This window comes from Pseudonaja textilis, chromosome 7 (assembly GCF_049901715.1).
Source record: "Pseudonaja textilis isolate UNSWEBS1 chromosome 7, rPseTex1.2, whole genome shotgun sequence".
Classification (NCBI taxonomy): domain Eukaryota; kingdom Metazoa; phylum Chordata; class Lepidosauria; order Squamata; family Elapidae; genus Pseudonaja; species Pseudonaja textilis.
Window position 1 is genome coordinate 28,765,480 of NC_141996.1, and position 19,834 is coordinate 28,785,313.

General features: G+C 35.3%; 1 protein-coding gene across 2 annotated transcripts in view; it reads left to right on the forward strand.

Moving 5' to 3' along the window:
* The window catches only part of CFAP44 (cilia and flagella associated protein 44), a 52,071-nt gene that overhangs the window by 24,621 nt on the left and 7,616 nt on the right, over nt 1-19,834 (forward strand). For both annotated transcript variants that reach the window (XM_026708847.2, XM_087937299.1), the window contains exons 18-29: nt 497-639; nt 1,880-2,150; nt 2,873-2,928; nt 4,525-4,687; nt 6,947-7,077; nt 7,676-7,878; nt 10,051-10,240; nt 11,598-11,775; nt 12,927-13,442; nt 14,200-14,403; nt 16,675-16,870; nt 17,387-17,497. In XM_026708847.2, the coding sequence (XP_026564632.1) occupies nt 497-639; nt 1,880-2,150; nt 2,873-2,928; nt 4,525-4,687; nt 6,947-7,077; nt 7,676-7,878; nt 10,051-10,240; nt 11,598-11,775; nt 12,927-13,442; nt 14,200-14,403; nt 16,675-16,870; nt 17,387-17,497 (2,362 nt within the window). The remainder of the gene's footprint in view (nt 1-496; nt 640-1,879; nt 2,151-2,872; nt 2,929-4,524; nt 4,688-6,946; nt 7,078-7,675; nt 7,879-10,050; nt 10,241-11,597; nt 11,776-12,926; nt 13,443-14,199; nt 14,404-16,674; nt 16,871-17,386; nt 17,498-19,834) is intronic.

The window sequence follows — 19,834 nt, forward strand, 5'->3', positions numbered from 1 at the left end:
AACTCATTTAATTTCATTGCATTCCAGATTTGTTAGCAGTTTTTAAAGTAGGGAAAGGATTAAATCATCCTGAGTTTTCTTAGTGGCACCATTCCCATTGCTGATTTGACATTGTACTGTTCTACACAATCCCCAATACAGGATTAATATTTAAATAGAAAGAAAGGAAAAACCATTAAGTTGAATGTATGTTTCAGGTATGTAAGAGTTGTCCATATCTTTCCATGCTACTGAGTTAGCTTGCTTTTTGTTTTAACAGAGCTGCGAAGTTTTTTTAGAAAACAAAAAAGAAAAAGAAAGGAAGAGTATTTGTGTATTAGATGGCATGAAATATTGCCTTTAATGGAACCCTTTTGTGAAAAAGCAGAGGAGTGGACTCAACTGTAGTAGGCTTATTCACAACTAGCTGCAGAATGAATGTGTGAATATGAAACCATTATAATATTTTCACAAAATGTTCCAATAACTTTTTACAACATTGCCCTTTTTTTCCCAGGGAGAATATGACACAGGATTTCTGTATCACTGTGCATTTTCCTCTGAGCAGCAAAAAGATCCTGAGACTCGGCAGGATGAACCCTTTGAGGTTATCCCTATTGAAGATGCAGATGACAATCCCATTCATCGCATCGCGTTTTGGTAATGAAGCTTTTTCAGCCTGTAAAATGAGAAAGAATTTTATGGCCGATGTTTACATTTTTTTTTTTTGTTTATTTTAAGCATGTCTAGATTCATTAAAATGTACTGCTGAATAATTTAAAAATACACTAAAGTACAAGGGAAAATACATTATGATACCAATAAAAACAAAACCATTTGATTTTGGTGTGGATGTTATGGAAGTTTTTGATACTGTGTTTGATTGGGTTGTATTCTTTTTCCTTGCTCTCAAATTTATTTAACCTGAGCAAAAGATAGTTATTTTGAAATCATAAATTACTTTCCCAGTTCTGCTTCTTTGACCAAGCATATAGAAGGGTAAAATATACTTTTCTCCTTTTCATACTGTATCCAAATCTAAGCCTCTTGGTCATATATTATTCAAATTCATTTTATCTATTAAAACCGTATATGAAAAATATGAAAACTGATGATGTCTTTTTGTATGCACATAGAATTAAGAATGGTAAAGTGAATAAGTCCTCAAAGGAAAGCAGTAATGAGACAGTAGAAACCGTATTGTTTTTTGTAAGCAGTGGACTACTTGCAAGGTCTCTTTTTGGCCCACTCTTGGTACCAGGAGAGACAAAAGTAGTGAATATAATAGGCACTTTGTATATTTGATATCAAATTGTAAATGGAATTTGAGAGTTTTGAAGATGCAGAAACTTCCTACCTGCTCATAAATTATTCAAGCGACATCCCCAAATGTGCAAGGAGGAGAATATGGCAACCTGCTGCTTCGCAGAGAAATAATATTGTTATAATTTCTGTCTCTTATCGAGAGCTCCAATGAAGTCTCTGCCAATTTTATCATCATAGGATATTTCTTGTCTCATCCACTGCAGGAAGAATATCTTGATGGAAATATGTGAGAATTGTTTCCTAGGCAAAGAGGGATTAAATATTTTTTAAGCCCTGAGAAACATTTGGAGGTGGCTTAGCTGGACCTCTTTCTGATTCACTAAGTATCACAAGGTTGCATTGGGGTGGGGGGGGTGGGGAGTTAGGAAGCATGGCTCAGTTAGACATGCAAGATTCTGTTATTATACTCAGTCTAAATTAAGTAGTTTTAGAACTCCTGTGTTTTTTTTCTGGTCTGGGCTCCCTAGTGGGGCTGTCATATGCCTTCTGTTTTATCCACAGCATAAACAAATTTAGATATCAGCAGAGTATATGAAAGAAAACCACTGTGTTCATGTGTTAATTACTTTTTCAGCTCCACAGGTTTACTAATGTTTTGTGGAATGCAGAATGGAACTGTGAGGATTTATCCTCTCCACAGCAAAGAACTCTGTGCAGACAACATAGCTGGATATTGGTCATTTAGTTTGCATGATAATGACTATGGGCAAATTCAAGGGATATACTCAAGTTTTGATGATCGATTTCTAGTAACTTGTGGAGCAGATGGCAACATCTTTGCATATGACATTCTTTCTGCTGAGGAAGTTAAGAAAGTCCTGAAGACTAAAGTGCCCTCTCCAAGAGTAAGTGATAATCAGGAATGCATTCCTCTGTACGTTTTCCCCTATCATTGAAGTACTTGTTGATTGGGATATAGTCAAAGTTTTATCCATATCCTAGATAGATAGAGAGGGTGGGGATGGAGGGAAGAGAGGCAGACACTCAAATAAATATATCTATAGACGTACACACAGGTTGTCCTTAATTTACCACTATAGTAGAGTCTGGAATTTCAGTTGTAAATCATAAGTCAAAGCACCATGTGACCAAACTTGATTTTATAATCATTTTTACGGCCTCCACAGTTATGAAATGAATCCTGTGGTTATTAAAAGAATCCAGCATATCCAAAGGGGGCTTTTTGCTGTTTTCTGCTGGAAAACAACAAAACCTTCAAATTGCAGTCATATCACAATGGAATGCTACAACTAGTTGTGAAGTGAGCCAGTTGCCAATTTCCTGGAAGGCAATCATGTGAGTGCAGGAGTGGATTGGCAATTGTAACTTCAAAGATAGTTCATAAGCAACTTTTTTTTAAGTCCATCATAACTACGAACAATCATTAAGCAATCAGTCGTAGGTCAAGGTCTAGCTATCTATATTTTCTTGCTTTGAAGAGAAGATTATTAGAAGAAGAAAATGCTGTGATTCATAAAATATTCAGAGAACTTATCTGGAATTCCATCTGAGCTTTAGTTGAATCCTTGCCATCTACAGAAAGAGCAGTGATTTTTTTTTTCTGCAGAGTGGACTTGACAAAGAGAAAGCAGCAGATGATATTGAGGATATTTATGCGTATAGGTAAGTTTGTTAAAAGTGAGACATTAAGTTTTATTTTTGGAGACTTAGCTTTCTTTTATGATTATTTTTATTTTTAATCAATCCCTTGAGAAACAATTTCCAAAATGAATCTGATTTTAATAAAGTCACTTTAATGGTATTTGCAGCTATTACCTGAAGTTTCTGTTTTCCTGAAGCATTACATTTTGCTTTGCAATTTTGCCTGAAAATACCATCTAGTGATCTTAGTAACTCCGTATCTATAATTTTGAACATTTGCATTTTAATATTAAAATGTGAGAATTTAAAAAAGATTTTACCTTCTTAAAAACTTGTGGCTCTATCTCCAAGGATGGAAAGGAAAATGCTTATTTTTTTGGCCACATATCTATACACAATATGTCCAGGAACTAACATAAAACTTCTACTTTTATATTTTGACCATTTAATTACCAGAAATACAGTACAGGCTATTATTACTCTCAAATGCCAAGGTTTGTGGGCATATGCCAAGTAAGATGCATCCCAGGAGACTACGAAGCCACTGGCCCTAGAATGGGGTGGAGAACCTTGGGTATTTTATGACTTGTGGACTTCAACTCCTAGATGTTGTGAGCCAGCAAGTCATAAAAAGGACAAGGTTCTCCTGCCCTAGAAGGAAAGCCCAGAGCAGGAAGATTCAGAATGCTACTTGGAGCCGCTTGCCATCCATTCTTTGGGCTCAGTGATTTACAGTCACATTTAATTATGAGGATGGAGGTTCATTCTCCGAGCTTGTGGGCTGGTTTCCAAATGTTTCATTACCAGGCTAAATAATAACTTCAGCAGAATTTAGCAGACGTCAATTTCAGTGTTCTTCTGCTTATAAGGGCTTTGTGTGATCAGTAGGTCTTGTGATGGGGAAGTCACATCATATAAGGGTTTTGTAATGGGTCTTGTGATGGCCATTTGTTGAGCGCCATTTGGAGACAAAGTGCTGGTGGGGGGGGGTTGCATGGATTGGCTGAGGGTTGTTGCCATCGCTGGTTGGCTGTACAATTGATTTGAATTCTGAAGGGTTTGTAGGCTGGTTGTAGGTCAGTTTGTCTATTGATGAAATTGCATGTGGAGTGCTAGGCTTTGATAAACTCATGTGAGTGATGGGTGGTAACGTGGCCAATGATTGTTGTACTGCTAATCAAATTGGTGCTGTTTGGTGTGAGTGTGAATAGAGATTAGGGATTTGGGATCATAGCAATTGACTGCCAGCTGGTGTTTATGGATTTTGGTTTTCATTTGCCATGATGCTTGTTCCACGTAATCTCACATTGTCCCACCTCCACCCTCATCCTATACCCAAACTACAGATATTTGCCACCATTGCAAACATTTAATTATATTAACTTAAGTTCATGTGTTAATGCCCAGCCTAATTAATACTATATAAAAATTGTTTCTACAGTATATTAAATAAATAAGTCTCTGTCCAAAAGATTTCACTCAGCATAATTATAGATTCCCTTTCACCTAATGAAACATGTTGCTTTTCTTTAGTCGAGCTTCATAATTTCACTGTATATTGATTCCTGGAAAGATTAATTGTTTTGTCTCCTATTTATGTTTTTCTCACATTTCTAGTATTGAGAATGCCAAGCAAAAAAAAGAATATGATCAGATAATGAGAGCTGCAGAATATAAGAAACTTTTGAAGAGACAAGAACTGATTTTATTGAGACAGGAGTTTCAGGAATTGCTCCGGATCAATAGTGAATTACCCAAACACATGCAGCTCCTTAGAGAAGTATGTATGTTGATATCTTTTCCTCGTGGGGAATAGAAGTTAATTAAATACCTTGAGTTTTACAATGAATTCGTGTTTATTTTTTATTGTTGGGTTCTATTGTATATTCTAACTGCTTAAATTGTTGTTTAGCATACATAAAACAACCAACCTTAACATTGTTGGACAAAGGTGTTCAGTTTTGTTCCATGCCAGATATAACCAGTATACAACTTGGGTATTTTAGTTTTAGTCCTTGCTCAAAGGCAACTGTAGTGACAAGGACCTTTGCACAAATTTTTATTGCAGACCAGTTGGATCCATTTCTAGATCAGAAGTCCTGCTTATTGGTTAGTTCCCATTTGGATTATTACAATGAGTTCAACATGAGGTAGCCCTTAAAAACACTCAGAAAATGCAGCTAACCCAGAATGTTGTGGCATGGATACCTTAATGCACTATATAACATTATTAATGGGATAATTTCATTGATTTCCAGTAGAATGCTGGATATCACATACAAAGCCCTTCACAGCAAAGTGCAGGCTTTTTTCTAATTATTTCTGCTTATCTCATGGGATCTGGCAGGGTAAGCATACTCTGGGTTCCTTTAATTAAATAATGTTATCAGATGAGATCTAGGAAAGTATATGTGCTCTGTTACTATACTTCTCTTGCGGAACATAATTCGTCAAATTCAGGTGGCTCCAAACCCTGCTGGTCTTTCTAAAGGTGTTAAAAATGTGGATTTTCTTCCAGGACACTAAGCCAGGAAGTTAAAAGATACTGTTTATTTGTGGGTTTGATTTGGTATATGTGTGGTCCCAGCATGATTTGTTTTTGCTGTTTTTAATTTTAATTTGTTGGTCACTATCCAGAATCTTCTTACATGAAAAGACTTTCTATTCATGACTGCACTATACAGTTTTGTCAAAATTTGACAGATGTAAAAGCTGCATACGGATTGCTTTATGATATGACATATAATCTATCAAATATTGGATGCTTAAACATTTAAAGAAAGCAGGCCAATGAATAGCTCTTTGGGACAAATAAATATGCAATTGATAGTGTGCAGTTCATTATCATAGGAGCCTGATATCATTCAAGTCATTTGGATGAAGACGGTGACTTGCTTCCCCTGCGATGCCCATGATCTCATAGGGGAAGCAAGTAAAATGTGCATTATAAATTTTGAAAGATAACAATAGGAAAATAATGGGAGATACTAGGCTAGCTTGGAAATGTGAGCATTTGGTAAGAGACTTGTAAAGAAAACTTAAAAGGAATAGTTTCATTAAAGCAAGAGAAGAAATATGGCAGCCAGTGAATCTTTGCCAAATAAACCTAAACCCTATAATAGAACCTATAGAACAGGGGTGTCAAATTCGATCCCATTGCGGGGCCGTAACAGGATTTTGTTTGCCCTTGGGGGGCTGGGATGGGCGGGGTGTATGGCATGGGCCAGGGTGGCACAGGCTGGTCCCTCTCTGGGATGACCTTGGGATGATTCTGTACCTATTGCAAGCTGAATCCGGCCTGTGAACTGCATGCTTGACATCCCTGATCTAGACTCCAGAAAATGCAAAGAACACAATAATATTATTGAAAGACTGCTGTTCACTTACTATGTATTAATGAACCATTGGTGCGAGCTTTTGAACTACAAAGCAGTCTTCCCTAGTATGGGTCTTTCAATCAGGTGGATCACAGCACCCATCTTCCATTACTATTGTCTGTTTTTGCTAGATGACAAGAAAACCATATAAGTACCAAATTGGGGAAGATATTTCTAAAGCAAGGCCTGATGAATATATATTAATACTTTTAAGGGTTTAAGATGGCAAAGAGTCAAATTTTTAACTTAAGATCTACCAAATTTTTAAAAAATGTAAAAGGATGACATACTTGATAGACCCAGCTGAAGAAGAAGGAGATTGATATATAGTGGATGAATGTGATACCAAATACAAATGTAAGTTTGAAAGGTAGAACCATCTTCACAAAATGTGAAGTCCATATCCTGGGATGGAGGATTTCCTTCTCTGATAGTGCAATATATAAATTAGCCTAAACTTTGTATTCTGGATATGTATGCACAGTAAAGCCAAAAAAAAAAGTTTCCAGATGTAGTTATTTACTTAAATTTCTTATTCTTGTCCACTCTGGTAAATCAGGATAGCTTACAAAATCCAAAGACAATTAAAACAGTGCATGCTTTGCACCAAGGTAAACTAGAATATGGCAGACAAATATAATTTTATCTTTTATAATATATAGCAATTTGAAATGGACAAGAGAATTCGTGCAGAAATGGACAGAAAGACTGCAAAAACTATTAGGCAAGTAATGAGAGAACTGGCTTGGGAACAGGAAAAACATCGCATTGGGTTGCGAAAAGTACAGGAACGGTAAGGACCATTTTATTTTCTTTTTTTGAGATGTTTTTATTTCCTAAGATTTTTCTGCTAAAGAAAAAGAAGGGAGCATGTATACTGCTTTGTTCAAAAGATGGGATATAAACCTTAACAATGACAACTTTAAATAAATAAATAAAATCTTTTTCCAGATTTGAGAGGCTCCAAACAGTGTAAAATGATTTTGTTTTATTATTTATTATTATTTACTTTATGTTATTTGTAATTTGTATTGATACTTAAGATGTATTAGCAGCCAAGAGTTGCTGTTGCTAGATGAGCAGCCATATAAATAAAATAAGTAATGAATGAAATCCTAATAAAAATTTAATTAATTTATTTAAATATAGTCAATGTGATTACTGTTCATTTATAAATTTTAATTATAAAATTTGTCATATCAACACTGTAATAATTTCATAACAATACTGGAATTGGAGATTTTTGGATATTGCAACTTGAAATTTTGGATTTTGAGTCCTCTGGGTATGTGTCTTTGTTACTTAGTCTATTGTTAAATTGATACAACTAAGACTGCTTAAAGATGTAAGGAGCATAAAACAAGATTGCTATCTTTGCTGTGATCCTACAGATACCGGGGCAATTTGGAGTATGACACCATTTTGGTCTGTGCCATGAGAAGTAATCACCAAATCTCTACATTCAGACTACTGGCAATCTCAGAGAGTTTATACAGAGCCAGAAAACAGATTCACCCAGGAAAAAAGAGAATAAGCAAATATGAACGGAAAGGAAAAGAAGGAGAGCAAAGAAAAGAGAGCCAAAGAGATATTAGTAAGGATTTACAAAAGTGTGGCAGAAATATTTCAATCATAATGAACGCGATATCTTACATTCTTTTTCATGGTTCCATATCAGCAGTTTTGTCAGATGGTATTTTAGCTCTGTCCTATAACTTTTCTCTAACATTGTTTAGAATGTAGTTTTCCATGCAGCAGTATTAATTACACATATCAACATTTAGCATTTATTCAAATCTTGATTCATATGAGTTACTTCCTGCAAGTATGTACTGAGATAACAAGTTGTGGCTCCTATTTACATTTTTTCCTATTGACATGATTATTAATACATTATTATTATTATTATTATTATTATTATTATTATTATTATTATTATTCTGAACCTTTAAAGGGTTTATTGCATTATATGTTATTTCAGTATTTCTCTGCATAAGTTGAATGACACCTAAGGTGCTTTAATCCATCATGGAATAGGTAGTAATAAATTACTTCACGTATCCCCTCTATAAAAAAGAAAGACTGAGGGAAGTAGATAGAGGCTGAGAGAGAGAGATGGAGCTAGGGAGGGAAAATAGTGTTGATAATGTAAAGGCATAGTATTTTTAAGCAATAAATGGAAATGTGGGGGTAATTTTTATTTTTGAAGCTTTGTTCGGTCTCCCTGTTGGAAAGAAATTTGCTTTGCTTACAGTATGAATTGGAAATATTTTTTTGGCTAAAAATTGTATATCTGAATTTAGGATAAACACAGGAGGAAGTTCTTGCCAAATCACACCTATGGTTGAATTTGTCTAAATATTGTGGAACTTGTATATTGCAAACAGATCGTTAATTATTGTTGTAGCATTTGTGTAACTTCCATTATCCAGGAAATGGCTTGTTTGGAAATGTTAAAGGGAACTAAAGACTAAGTAATATTTTTAGATCTATACTAAGTGTCTAAACTGGAGAGGGCATATGTTTATAAAAAGAGTAGAGGTTTTAGGCGTGGGATATGCAAAAGTTAAAAGGATTTGAGATGTCTTGGGCATGTCTCCAGAGTAGTGCTTTTGGGTAATAGATCTGCTACCTGGGAAGAAAGCATACACAGTTAGCTTTCATTAAATTATATCCATATATATTAAAATTCTCATTATAATTTTTAACTGGGAGAAACAGTGCATCATAGGGCAACAATTTTTGAATCAAGGGACTTCAAATGGACTAAATTACAGAATATGTCCAAAATTCAAAATCCATGACTCTGAAGGGAATGGCATGTTGGAAAGTTGTAGTTGCTTCAGTGCTATTGGCTGCTGCTGCACTGCTGGGCAGCTGCTGCAGTAATGTGATCTTGATTTTCAATGTTTAGTGACAGTTTCCCAGCCAGTTTTGCAATCCCTAGCTCCTCCTCGCCCCCACTGCTGCAGTCACTTACCTGCCTGCTAGAAAGGAAAGGGAAGGGGGAAGACTGGATGGATAGATAGATGGAAGGGAAGAAGAAAGGGAGGAGGGGAGGAACAGGAAAGAGGAATGGAGGAACAGGGAGGAAGAACTAGTTCATGCCACCCCGACATGCTTCCCTGACCAGTGCCACCCTCACATGACTTGTCCAATTCACACTGCACCCTAGATGTCTTCCCTGATCAATACAGTATCTTCTGCACTCCCCCACACACTGTGTCTGACCCACTGCATCCCCCCAGTGTGCCTTCCCTGATTTGCATAGCACCTCTTGGGCAACACCCCGAGGGAGGGAGGGAGGGTAGGAAGGAAGGAAGGATGCTTGGTTGGTTTCTGCTGTTCCCTGATAGCTTTCCACAAGGAAACTCAGTGAGAATTCAAAACTTCCAGGGAAGTCTGACGTCTCTCACACTTATTTTTAACCAACCATGGTCATCCTATTTAGGTAAGGAAATATCTCCGAAACAATGACCCACAGGCGTGGGTTGTCTAGTATGTATTATAAAAATCCACAAATTCTCCAGAGCTCTGTTCTAAAAAAAAAACAAGACCCAGATAGTACTATCTCTGAAATAGGGAAAGCAGTAATGGAAACCTTGTTATAATATGGTTTTAGTTTTGTAGAATCAGTAGGCTTTTCATTGATTTATTTTTAAGATGAATTCAAAGAAAAACCCCTTAACGTTTAAAATAATGCTAAAATGGTATCTTATTTGGAGGATACCTACTAAAGCATCTTATATTTTTTTTAAATGTACAGGAACAATACTTACAGCCGCAGCTACCATTGATGAAGAACCAGAAACTGATAAAGTAAGGAAAAAATCCCAACCTCATACAGCAGCAAGCCGTATTGTTGAAAATCGAATGGAAAAACTTAGGAAAATTATTGAAAAAGCAGACAGAGCCAAAGCTAAAATCCAAAAAAGAAAGATGGAGTGGAATGAATTGTGAGTCAAGCATAATCTTTTCTTTGGGGCATGATTAAAAACATGTTTCTTAAAGTAGGAATAGTTTCTGAATTATTTATTGTATATAATAATATCGAAATACAATTCCCAACCTGGCAATTTGATCTGAAGTGATATGTTCTGGAGCGCTAAAAATATTGAAAGCATTCTGTTTCAACACAGAGCTCTAAATATAGCGAATCTCCAGTATTTAGATTATTTTTTATTTATTAGATTTGTATATGTTACCCTTGGTGGCTCATTATAAAAAACAACAGCATAAGATACAATAAATTATAAGTAAATGGAGAAGTGTATAACCAGGTTAAAACCACCACTGAAAACTCACTTAAATAAGAAATAATCAAAGTCTTTAACCAAGTTTGAAAAGTTCTTTATGGTTATTTCTTTATGGTTATTTCTGTCACTCAAATGAAGAATGGCCAACATTTTAGGTTAACATAAATAAAAAATGAGCATGGGAAATCATAGAGAAATCTTTGGTTAAAGACCTAATTTGGGCTAGATACTGCAGCTAATCACCCTATGTGGTATATCACATCAGACTATATTTTGGATGATAATAGATTTTGGTGAGAACAGTCAGTCCCAATAAAACAGAATTTGACAAACTGAAAGATTTAGCCATACAGGCTTCATTGGAATATCTCTGTCATTTCCATGGTGTTGACAGAAGATTTCTACCATAATCATGGCAGTAGATTATACAAATACTTGAATACCTTCAACTATTTTCTCCTCTGAGCATCAATATGTTTTCATAGAGACCAAAGGAGGAACTGAATAATTATAATAATTTTGTTTTTTGGATGATTGAAAAATTAAAAAACAGAATTAAAATTAGAATTCTTTATTGGCCAAGTGTGATACGCCAAGGAATTTGTCTCCGGTGCATAAGCTCTCAGTGTACATACAAGCAACAAGTGATAATCGTAATCATAAAATCATAAATTATAGATACAACACTCACAGTCACAGGATTCTAAACAATCAACATAAATCATGATAGGATATTTATAGGAGTAATCAACATAAATCATGAGATACAACAAAATGTTATAGTCATAAGAATCTAAGGAAATAGGACAGATGAGAGGATAATAAGTAATACAGTCCTACTAGGTGGTTTGACATCCTAGGTTATAGACAGCATTGTGGAAATTAGTTGTTTAGCAGAGCGATAGCATGGGAGAAAAAATTGTCATTGTGTCTGGTTGTCTTGGCATGCAATGCCCTATAGTGTCGTCTTGAGGCAAGAAGTTGAAACAGTTTATGTCCAGGATGTGAGAGGTCTGTAGATATTTTCACAGCCCTCTTTTTGATTGTAACTTGGCAGATTCAAGAGCAAACCAAGTGATAACTATGAGGATCCTCAAGATGTAGCAAATATCAAAGAAGCTCAAGAGAACATGGGGGACTTCAAATTAAAAACTGCCACTAACTACAAAATTCCTGAGCATATGAGAATGAATGCTGATAAAAAAACAAGCCAGCTGCAAGCTTTAGAAGCAGCTGTAAGTAGAAGAATTGATCTGAATCATATGATTTCTCTTCTTCTCCCAGGAAGGCATTTATTGTGGTGAAATTAAACTGTACCACATACATGTTTATTGACTGTTTTTTCATAATTTTTTTATTGCTTTTAATATAGTAACAGGAAAAGAAAAGAACACAGGAATAAAAAACAAAGATGCATTATTGAAAAAACCATAATGTGATGGAAAAAGAATCAATGAAAAATACAAGAGAAAAAATTAATACATTTAAATATACTGTATATATTTTATTGCAAAAGTGAATGGTTACAATTTTATATATAATTATGTAACACAAACATTTTGCAACTGTTTGTATGTATGTATTTTATAATCATGCTTATTAAATTAAATGGCCTTGGAAAAAGTGACTCATTACCTGTACTCACACTTACGACTGTGGTATCCTCGCAGTCACATGATTGCAATTTGGGAGTTTAACAACTCGATTGAATTTATGATGCCTTGCAGCATCCTGCAGTCATGTGATCATGGTTTAAGAGCTTTTTGCCAATTTCCGGCAAAAAATGGCACCCCCCACATTAGGGAAGCTGGACTTACTTAACTGTGTGATTCATTTAACAACAGCATTGATTCATTTAATGACTGCCATAAATCTTGTCTAACCTTGTACCCAGTTCAATTTACTACCACAACAACTTTTGATGGAAATTCCTGCCCCAATTGTGGTTGTAAGTTAAGGAGTATTTCATTATACTTATTGATATAAGGTCTATATCTATAGGCAATCAGCTAACAAGTAGTAAGTCTAATCAGATCTTCAATCATTGAGTAAATGGGATCTTATCTTTTCCAATGTTGCAACATCAGTCTTTTAGCTATAGTAAGGGCATGGAGAATCCACTTATGAATTAGACCGTGCAGTGACCAGGAGACAAAAACTGACTTGACGGCACGCGCGTGCACACACACACACACACACACACCATTAAATATAGCACTTATATACATTGACTATCTATGATATTCAATAAAAGATAGCGGAAAGCAACAGAGGTTTCATTTGCAGTGTTTTAATTATTTAGGTTTAAATTAGTGTGTTTTGAAAAAAATAACTACCTAATAAAGCATTTTCTACCTAATAAAGTGACTTGTTCTATTCTTTGTAGATACATGAGAAAAAGCTGATGATGAACAAATGGATTGTGTCTCTCCGAGATCTTAAAGTTGCTATTATAGAAGAGATTCAGTGCGTAGTACAAGAATTAAAAGCTATACAATCATCTCTGGATCCCTCCAAACATCTGCCAATACCTTCGGTTCCTCATCTACTTCCAGAAGAGACACCAGAAAAACATTTCCAGTATGACCATGACATGCTTTTGAAGTTCAAACAAGAAACAGAAGACCAAGAGAAGTTGAAAAAAATAGCGTCATCGATTCCTTCTATAGAGTCTGGAAGTTTAGGAGGATTTGGTGGAGGATTTCTTCATAGTCCTTCAATCAAGGAAATAGAGAGTGGTAGGATTGCAACTTTAAGGCCAGGGAGACTACCATCTGGAATTTCTGAGGCACCACCTAAAATATTTGAGATTCAGCAGGCAGAACCAACAGACCTTGAATTGGAAATCAGACAGAGGGAGGAGATAAGAAATGTTCATCTACAGGAAACTTTGATCAAGAGGGTGAGAAGTTGCTTTGAAAAGATTATACATGTAAAATTATTTTCTGTTTCTATATTTTTGTTTCTGCTAATTAAAATATTACAGTACTGGCAAGAATTACAATAGCTGAAATTGTACAGATCTGGCTTTAACATATTGGAAAAGGCTGCCCTATATTTTGTGACCAGACCGGACAGAATTTGTGATATTGCATCAAACATCAATTAGATTGTATTAGAATAACTAACTCTTTAATTATTTTTCCTTGAGAACAGCCAAGTTGGAATAAAATGTTTGCAGACAAATTAAACAATTTTTACCTTAAAAAAACAACATTTTGTGCCCATTTTTAGTTTTAGCTGTATTTTTATAGTATTTTATTCTTACTGTATACATTTCATATTGATTTATTCTTTTTATCACTGTAAGCCGCCCAGAGCCACCACATGGTGAGATGGGCAGCAAACAAATGTAATAAATAAATAAATAATAAATAATAAAATTAAACATACCATACTTTGATAATAAATACAAGTAATAAACATAATGCAAATAAATAAATACAAATAATAAATGCAATATAAATGCCATTTCTTTATTTATTTTAAACCATTTATATAGCTGCCTATCTTTCAACCAACTCTAGGTGGCTCCCAATTAAATTCAAATAATGCTATCTGAAATTTTTACCTTTATAGAATACAGTTTTTAGATTATGTGTTGTCTAATTTATACTATTGTTTTCCTCCTGTTATTTCTTTCTTTACTTGCTTTATAGATAGATGAACTGATGATAACTTTTGATGCTGAACTTCACCTTCTCCGTCACCAAAAGATGAAACTTGACATACTAATGAAAACTGCTGATCTGCGCCACATCACTTGGTTCGAAGAACTGCTTCTCCTGAAGAATTTTGAAAAACATGAGGACATTCTCCAAGAACGTGTCAACAGCCTTGTCAGTGAAGAAGAGGAAATGCAAGTATGTAATATATACATCAATATAGGCCTTCATCTTAGCCTATGGTTACGATAGGTAATACCTACAAAAATGTATTTTGTTGAGAGAGTTGGAACTCATGTTAGAAAAGAATAAAAGTAAATTGCATCCAATCAGAGTGGAATACTTGAGATACTTTATATTTGTTTAGTAAAACAAGAAGAGCTAGAGTCCTAGGATGGGTGGGTATGGAATGAATGCAGATTGAACACAAAAGTGTATTATCAGTATAGAAGAAATATTAATTAAAAGAGGATTGATTGGTTGGTTGGTTGATTTGATTTGATATGATTTGATTTATTTATTTATTTATTTTATTTGGTTTGTCAATTGCTTACAAGATAATAGGTATAAATAAAAACATAGTTATGAATACATGGATACATATAAAAAAGAAAAGAAACAATAGGACAGGAATGGTAGGCATGTTGGTGCGCTTATGCATGCCCCCTACAGACCTCTCAGGAAAGGGGTGAGGTCAATAGTAGACAGTCTAAGGTTAAAGTTTTTGGGGTTTGGGGAAGAAACCACAGAGTCAAATAGAGTATTCCAGACATTGACCACTCTGTTGCTGAAGTCGTATTTCCTGCAATCAGGTTTGGTGTGATTAACCTTGAGTTTGTATCTTTTGTTTGTTCTTGTGTTGTTATGGTTGAAGCTGAAGTATTCATTGACAGGTAGGACATTGCAATGTATGATTTTTATATCCTATACTTAGATCGGACTGAAGGCAGCGTAGTTGTAGGTTTTCTACGTCTAGAATTTCAAGTCTGGTGGCATAAGGTATTCTACAACGAGTAGAGGAGTGGAGAACTCTTCTTGTGAAATATTTCTGGACTTTCTCAGCTGTGTTAATATCAGATACATAATGTGGGTTCCAGACTGATGAGCTGTATTCAAATATTGGTCTAGCAAATGTTTTGTATGCTCTAGTTATTAGTGTAATATTACCAGAGAAAAAGCTCCGTAAGATTAGGTTAACAACTCTTAATGCCTTTTTGGCTATGTAGTTACAGTGGGCTCTAGCACTTAGATCACTAGAGATGAGTACTCCAAGGTCCTTGACAGAGTTTGGATCATCAACAAGGTCTTGACTATTCAGCCTGTATTTTATTTTCTGATTTTTTTTTTGCCAATATGTAGGACAGAGCATTTATTTGTTGAGATTTGAAGTTGCCATTTGTTTGACCATTCTGATACATAGTCGAGGTCTTTTTGAAGGGTAGCAGTATTGTCTGTGGTGTTGAATAGCTTTACATTGTTAGCGAAGAGGACACAGTTGCTCTTAATATGATCACAGAGGTCATTTATGTAGAGTATGAAGAGAGTTGGTCCTAGAACACTGCCTTGGGGGACACCACTGTTGACAGGTACAGAATTTTGATCATTTGTTTGTTTGACAGGAATGCTTCTATCCAGTTATGCAAAGATACCATAAGATTTTAGTTTTAGGAGTAGTTTGTCATGTACCACTGAATCAAAGGCTTTACAGAAGTCTATGTAGATTGCGTCTATTGCTTTGCCCTGATCAAGTTGTGTAGTCCATATGTTTTTTGGTGTCAGCCAACTCCAGACCAAGTCTGGATAGCTGAATAAGGATTGCATTGCAAAACATATATAAAGGAATCGTGAAAAGGTGGACAGGAAGATTGGATGGAGTTGATATATTTTTCAGAAAGAATTAGGTGAGAAGTTTAAAGAATGAAATGTGATTTATAATTTGGTATATGGACATGCTGGAAACAAGAATGATTTGGAAAAGTAGAAAAGTTAGACATATGGCAAATGGCATCGTATAAAGTAGTTTGAAGAGTTTTTTTTCTTTCTTTTGTTTAATATCTTTTGCTTCCTACTTTAAGGTTTGTATAGCATTGCTTATTCCAAAAGATAATTGTGTGATTGGTGTGAATCTGTGTATCTGTTGCATCATGGTTTACATCCTGAAGATTCAGTGTACATAGGCTGTTCTTATATAGGCAGGAAAGATGGAGATAGTGTATGGATGGAAGTATTGGACAAGGACTGTCTGGATTTATTTTTCTTAATGCATTCTGTCTAGAATTCTCACAGTATAATTCGAAGATGGAGGAATTTGTTCCAGTTCCCCATTCCTTGTGTTAATATTTTTGGACAGAGAATAATAGTGACACTTTCACTTTAAGAATTTAAATCAAGTTCTGTATATATCATATTGTTAATATTAACATCAATATTAATTAGCTTTGTTGCTTTCAATGTTTTTTTTAATAAAAGAACAAGTTAAATGACTGGCTTGCCCTAATAGAGAATAAAAAATCAGAAATTGCAAAGCTCCAAGAAAAAGAAAAAATCCTGTATGCCACTTTTCAAGCATCCTTGGGAGAAAATAACAAGTTTGCTACATTCCTTACAAAAGTTCTCAAGAAGAAGATCAAACGTGTTAAGAAGAAAGAAGTGGAAGGTGAAGGAGGTAGATCAGAATCATAGTTTCTTGATTATCTTCTTACTTTTTAAAAAGTTCCACATTACAGTGCAGATTAAAGTAAACACTGCATGTTCCACCTAGTAATTCTTCTGTGTGTCTAAGTTATTAGGAAAGAGCATCTGTACTGTTTTCTATAGAAAACAGTTAGATAAATTATAATAATTATTATTTTGACATTACTTTTTATTATTATTTCATCTTACACAAATCCACTTACACATACCACTTCCATGATATGCCATCTTGTGTATGTGCATCCTTATATAAGTTTGGCTTCCAACTCCCTATGGAAAATGAAAGCATATTTTTGATAAGTGGAGTGCAAAAAGAAAGCAAATGATAAGCTCCAAATTTTGCAAGAATTTCCTACCTCCTGTTTTTTTGTTTTCCCATTCTTAATAATATCTGCCATGTTTTTTAACTTTTCTTAGCTGAAAAGTTAGTCAAATGAAATTGGATTCTGTTGATTTTCTGTGCCATGATCACATTATTTAATTCCAGATGAAGATGAAGAAAGTGAGGAAGAGAGTGAAGAGGAGTCTAGTTTAGAGAGTGATGAAGAGGAATCAGGATCTGAGGATGAAGTCTTTGACGATAGTGTTTGTCCAAAAAGTAAGTAGCATAATCTTTTCTGCAAATATACCATTTGGAAACAATAAAATACTTTTTTTTAAAAACAGAAACTTCAAATTTTGATAGTATATATGGCAAACTATCCGAATTGTCAGAATGTGCTTGTGTATCAGGAAAACATAACATTTCCAAAACTTAGCTTCATTTATTTGCAACACAGATTATATCCTTGCTTGCATAGTGTATGTGTGTTGTGCCAATACAGTTGTACTAATAAATATACTTGTTAATTATGTGAAGAAATTAATGTTGAATAAATAGCAAGCTATCTGATATGAAACCTTGATGGCTTTTCCTAAAAGCCCCTGGGAAAAATTTCATATTGTTATGGATTTTATTCCAAAAAAAACCCCTTTGAGGTCAAAATTCAAACTAAGCCTTTTGTTGCCATCTTGTGATTTCAGTCCATCACTTCGTATTAACAGAAATTTCCATAATGTGACCTAAGGATAGCCTGAGCCTGAGCTATATTGCTATTTCAAAACCATGTTCTGTAGAATATTTTTTATATATAAACCATAGAGAAAACTATGAGTTCTTCAAATTTTTCTCTGTGACATTCTACTGTGATTTGCATTTGCAATTTTCAGTTTATAGTTGTGTTTTTGTAGACATAGAGGGTACCTACCCATAATAAAATACTGTAATATAATCTTGGAATTCTCATTATTGTTTTGGTCCCAGGGAAAGTTTAGTAGGCTCATTCTTACTATAAATCTTTTTCACCTTGGCAGCCCTAAAGATGTGTAAACTTCAACTCCCAGAATTCCCAGTATATTGAATTTTTCAATATGATTTCTCCCTCTCTTTCCTTCTATCTCTCCATCTATCTTTAATTGCTTTTGTTCTGTTATATAATAATAGCAATAAAGTAAATGATGATGATTATTACTTAGGGGACTTACAGAGTAGATTAGTAGCTGAAAAAAAAGAATAGATCAGTGAAGAAAATAATCTCTGTCCTTTAATTACTTTCTTTTTCATATACCAGTATTACCCAATATGGATGTATTTATTGTATTTATTTGTTTGCAATTTTTATGCTCTGATCAGTGTACAACCAAGCATGAAAAATTAAAATAATCAAATTAGAATAAGACATTCACACCAAGGCAGAACGTGAATGGTCAGCTTGAATTAACAATGTAATTGTATTACTCTATAAGTACAATGTTCCAGGGTATGTGGCCAATAAAGAGCAAGTTTATTGCCTCACCCAAGTTCCATGCACTTTCTGGAGAGGTAGGATTTTAGTAGCTCAGCCTAAGATATTCAGAATTGGCAAAATCAACTTTGGCAAGGCAATACACAATGTAACTCAGTGCTTTGCCACATAGGGCTTGAATTGGGCCCAGAAGATTATTGTTAGCCATGCACTGATCTCAAAATTAGCATTATCGGATTGTTTTGTCAGCAATTTGACCACTCCATTCTAGATCAATCAAAGTTTCCAAATAATCTCCAAAAGCTGCCTTACATATAATGAGTTGCTGTAAACTTGTAATGTGTGAAGATCCAAGACATTAGTTATCGTTACCAAGACGTGTGGTCCAGGTAGGAGTTCAACTAAAAATCAGCCAGAGGCAGCTATATTCTTTTAGCAGCTGGTATGATTCCAGGAACCCCCTCTTCCTTCTCATTGTGAATCAACACCTTATTGAGGACTGTGGGATCCACGGTGTTCTCTGACCTTGGATGTTTCCCTGCAGATCTTTCATTACCAAACTGGGTAATCACTGATGATCTTACCTCGTCTGGTAATGAAACATCTGCAAGAAAACAACCAAACTCAGAGGGCACTAGTTCAAAACCCTGAGCTACAGATATTTTCTCCTATGATATTGAGGATTTGACTTTACACTTTTGCGGGACACAGTTCTCTGAATAGAAGAGCACAGAAAGCAATGAAGGCTGACCCAGTATTGGGTCTTTTCAATTCCTCCAGTATCTTCCCAGGGGTGGGCTTCAAAAATTTTAGCAAATTTTTGCCCAGTCGCTGGGTGGGTGTGGCCACTACAGCAGGCGGGGCATTTTTGCCCTCCCTGGGTTCTGGAGGCTTTCCTTGAGCCTCCGGGAGGGCAAAAACATCCTCCTGGGCGCCGGAGGCTCTCTGGAAGCCAGAAACAGGCCCATTTCCGACCTTCCTGAATTTCCAGGAGGCCCATTTTTCACCCTCCCCGAGCCTCTGTGCACACCATGCACTTACCTGCATTCAAAACGGTCCACGTGGGGATTCCTGGACTGGGAGGGATGGGCGGGGCCAGCCAGGAGTGGGATTTGGGGGTTCTCTGGACTTTGCAGAATCTTAGCTAGGGG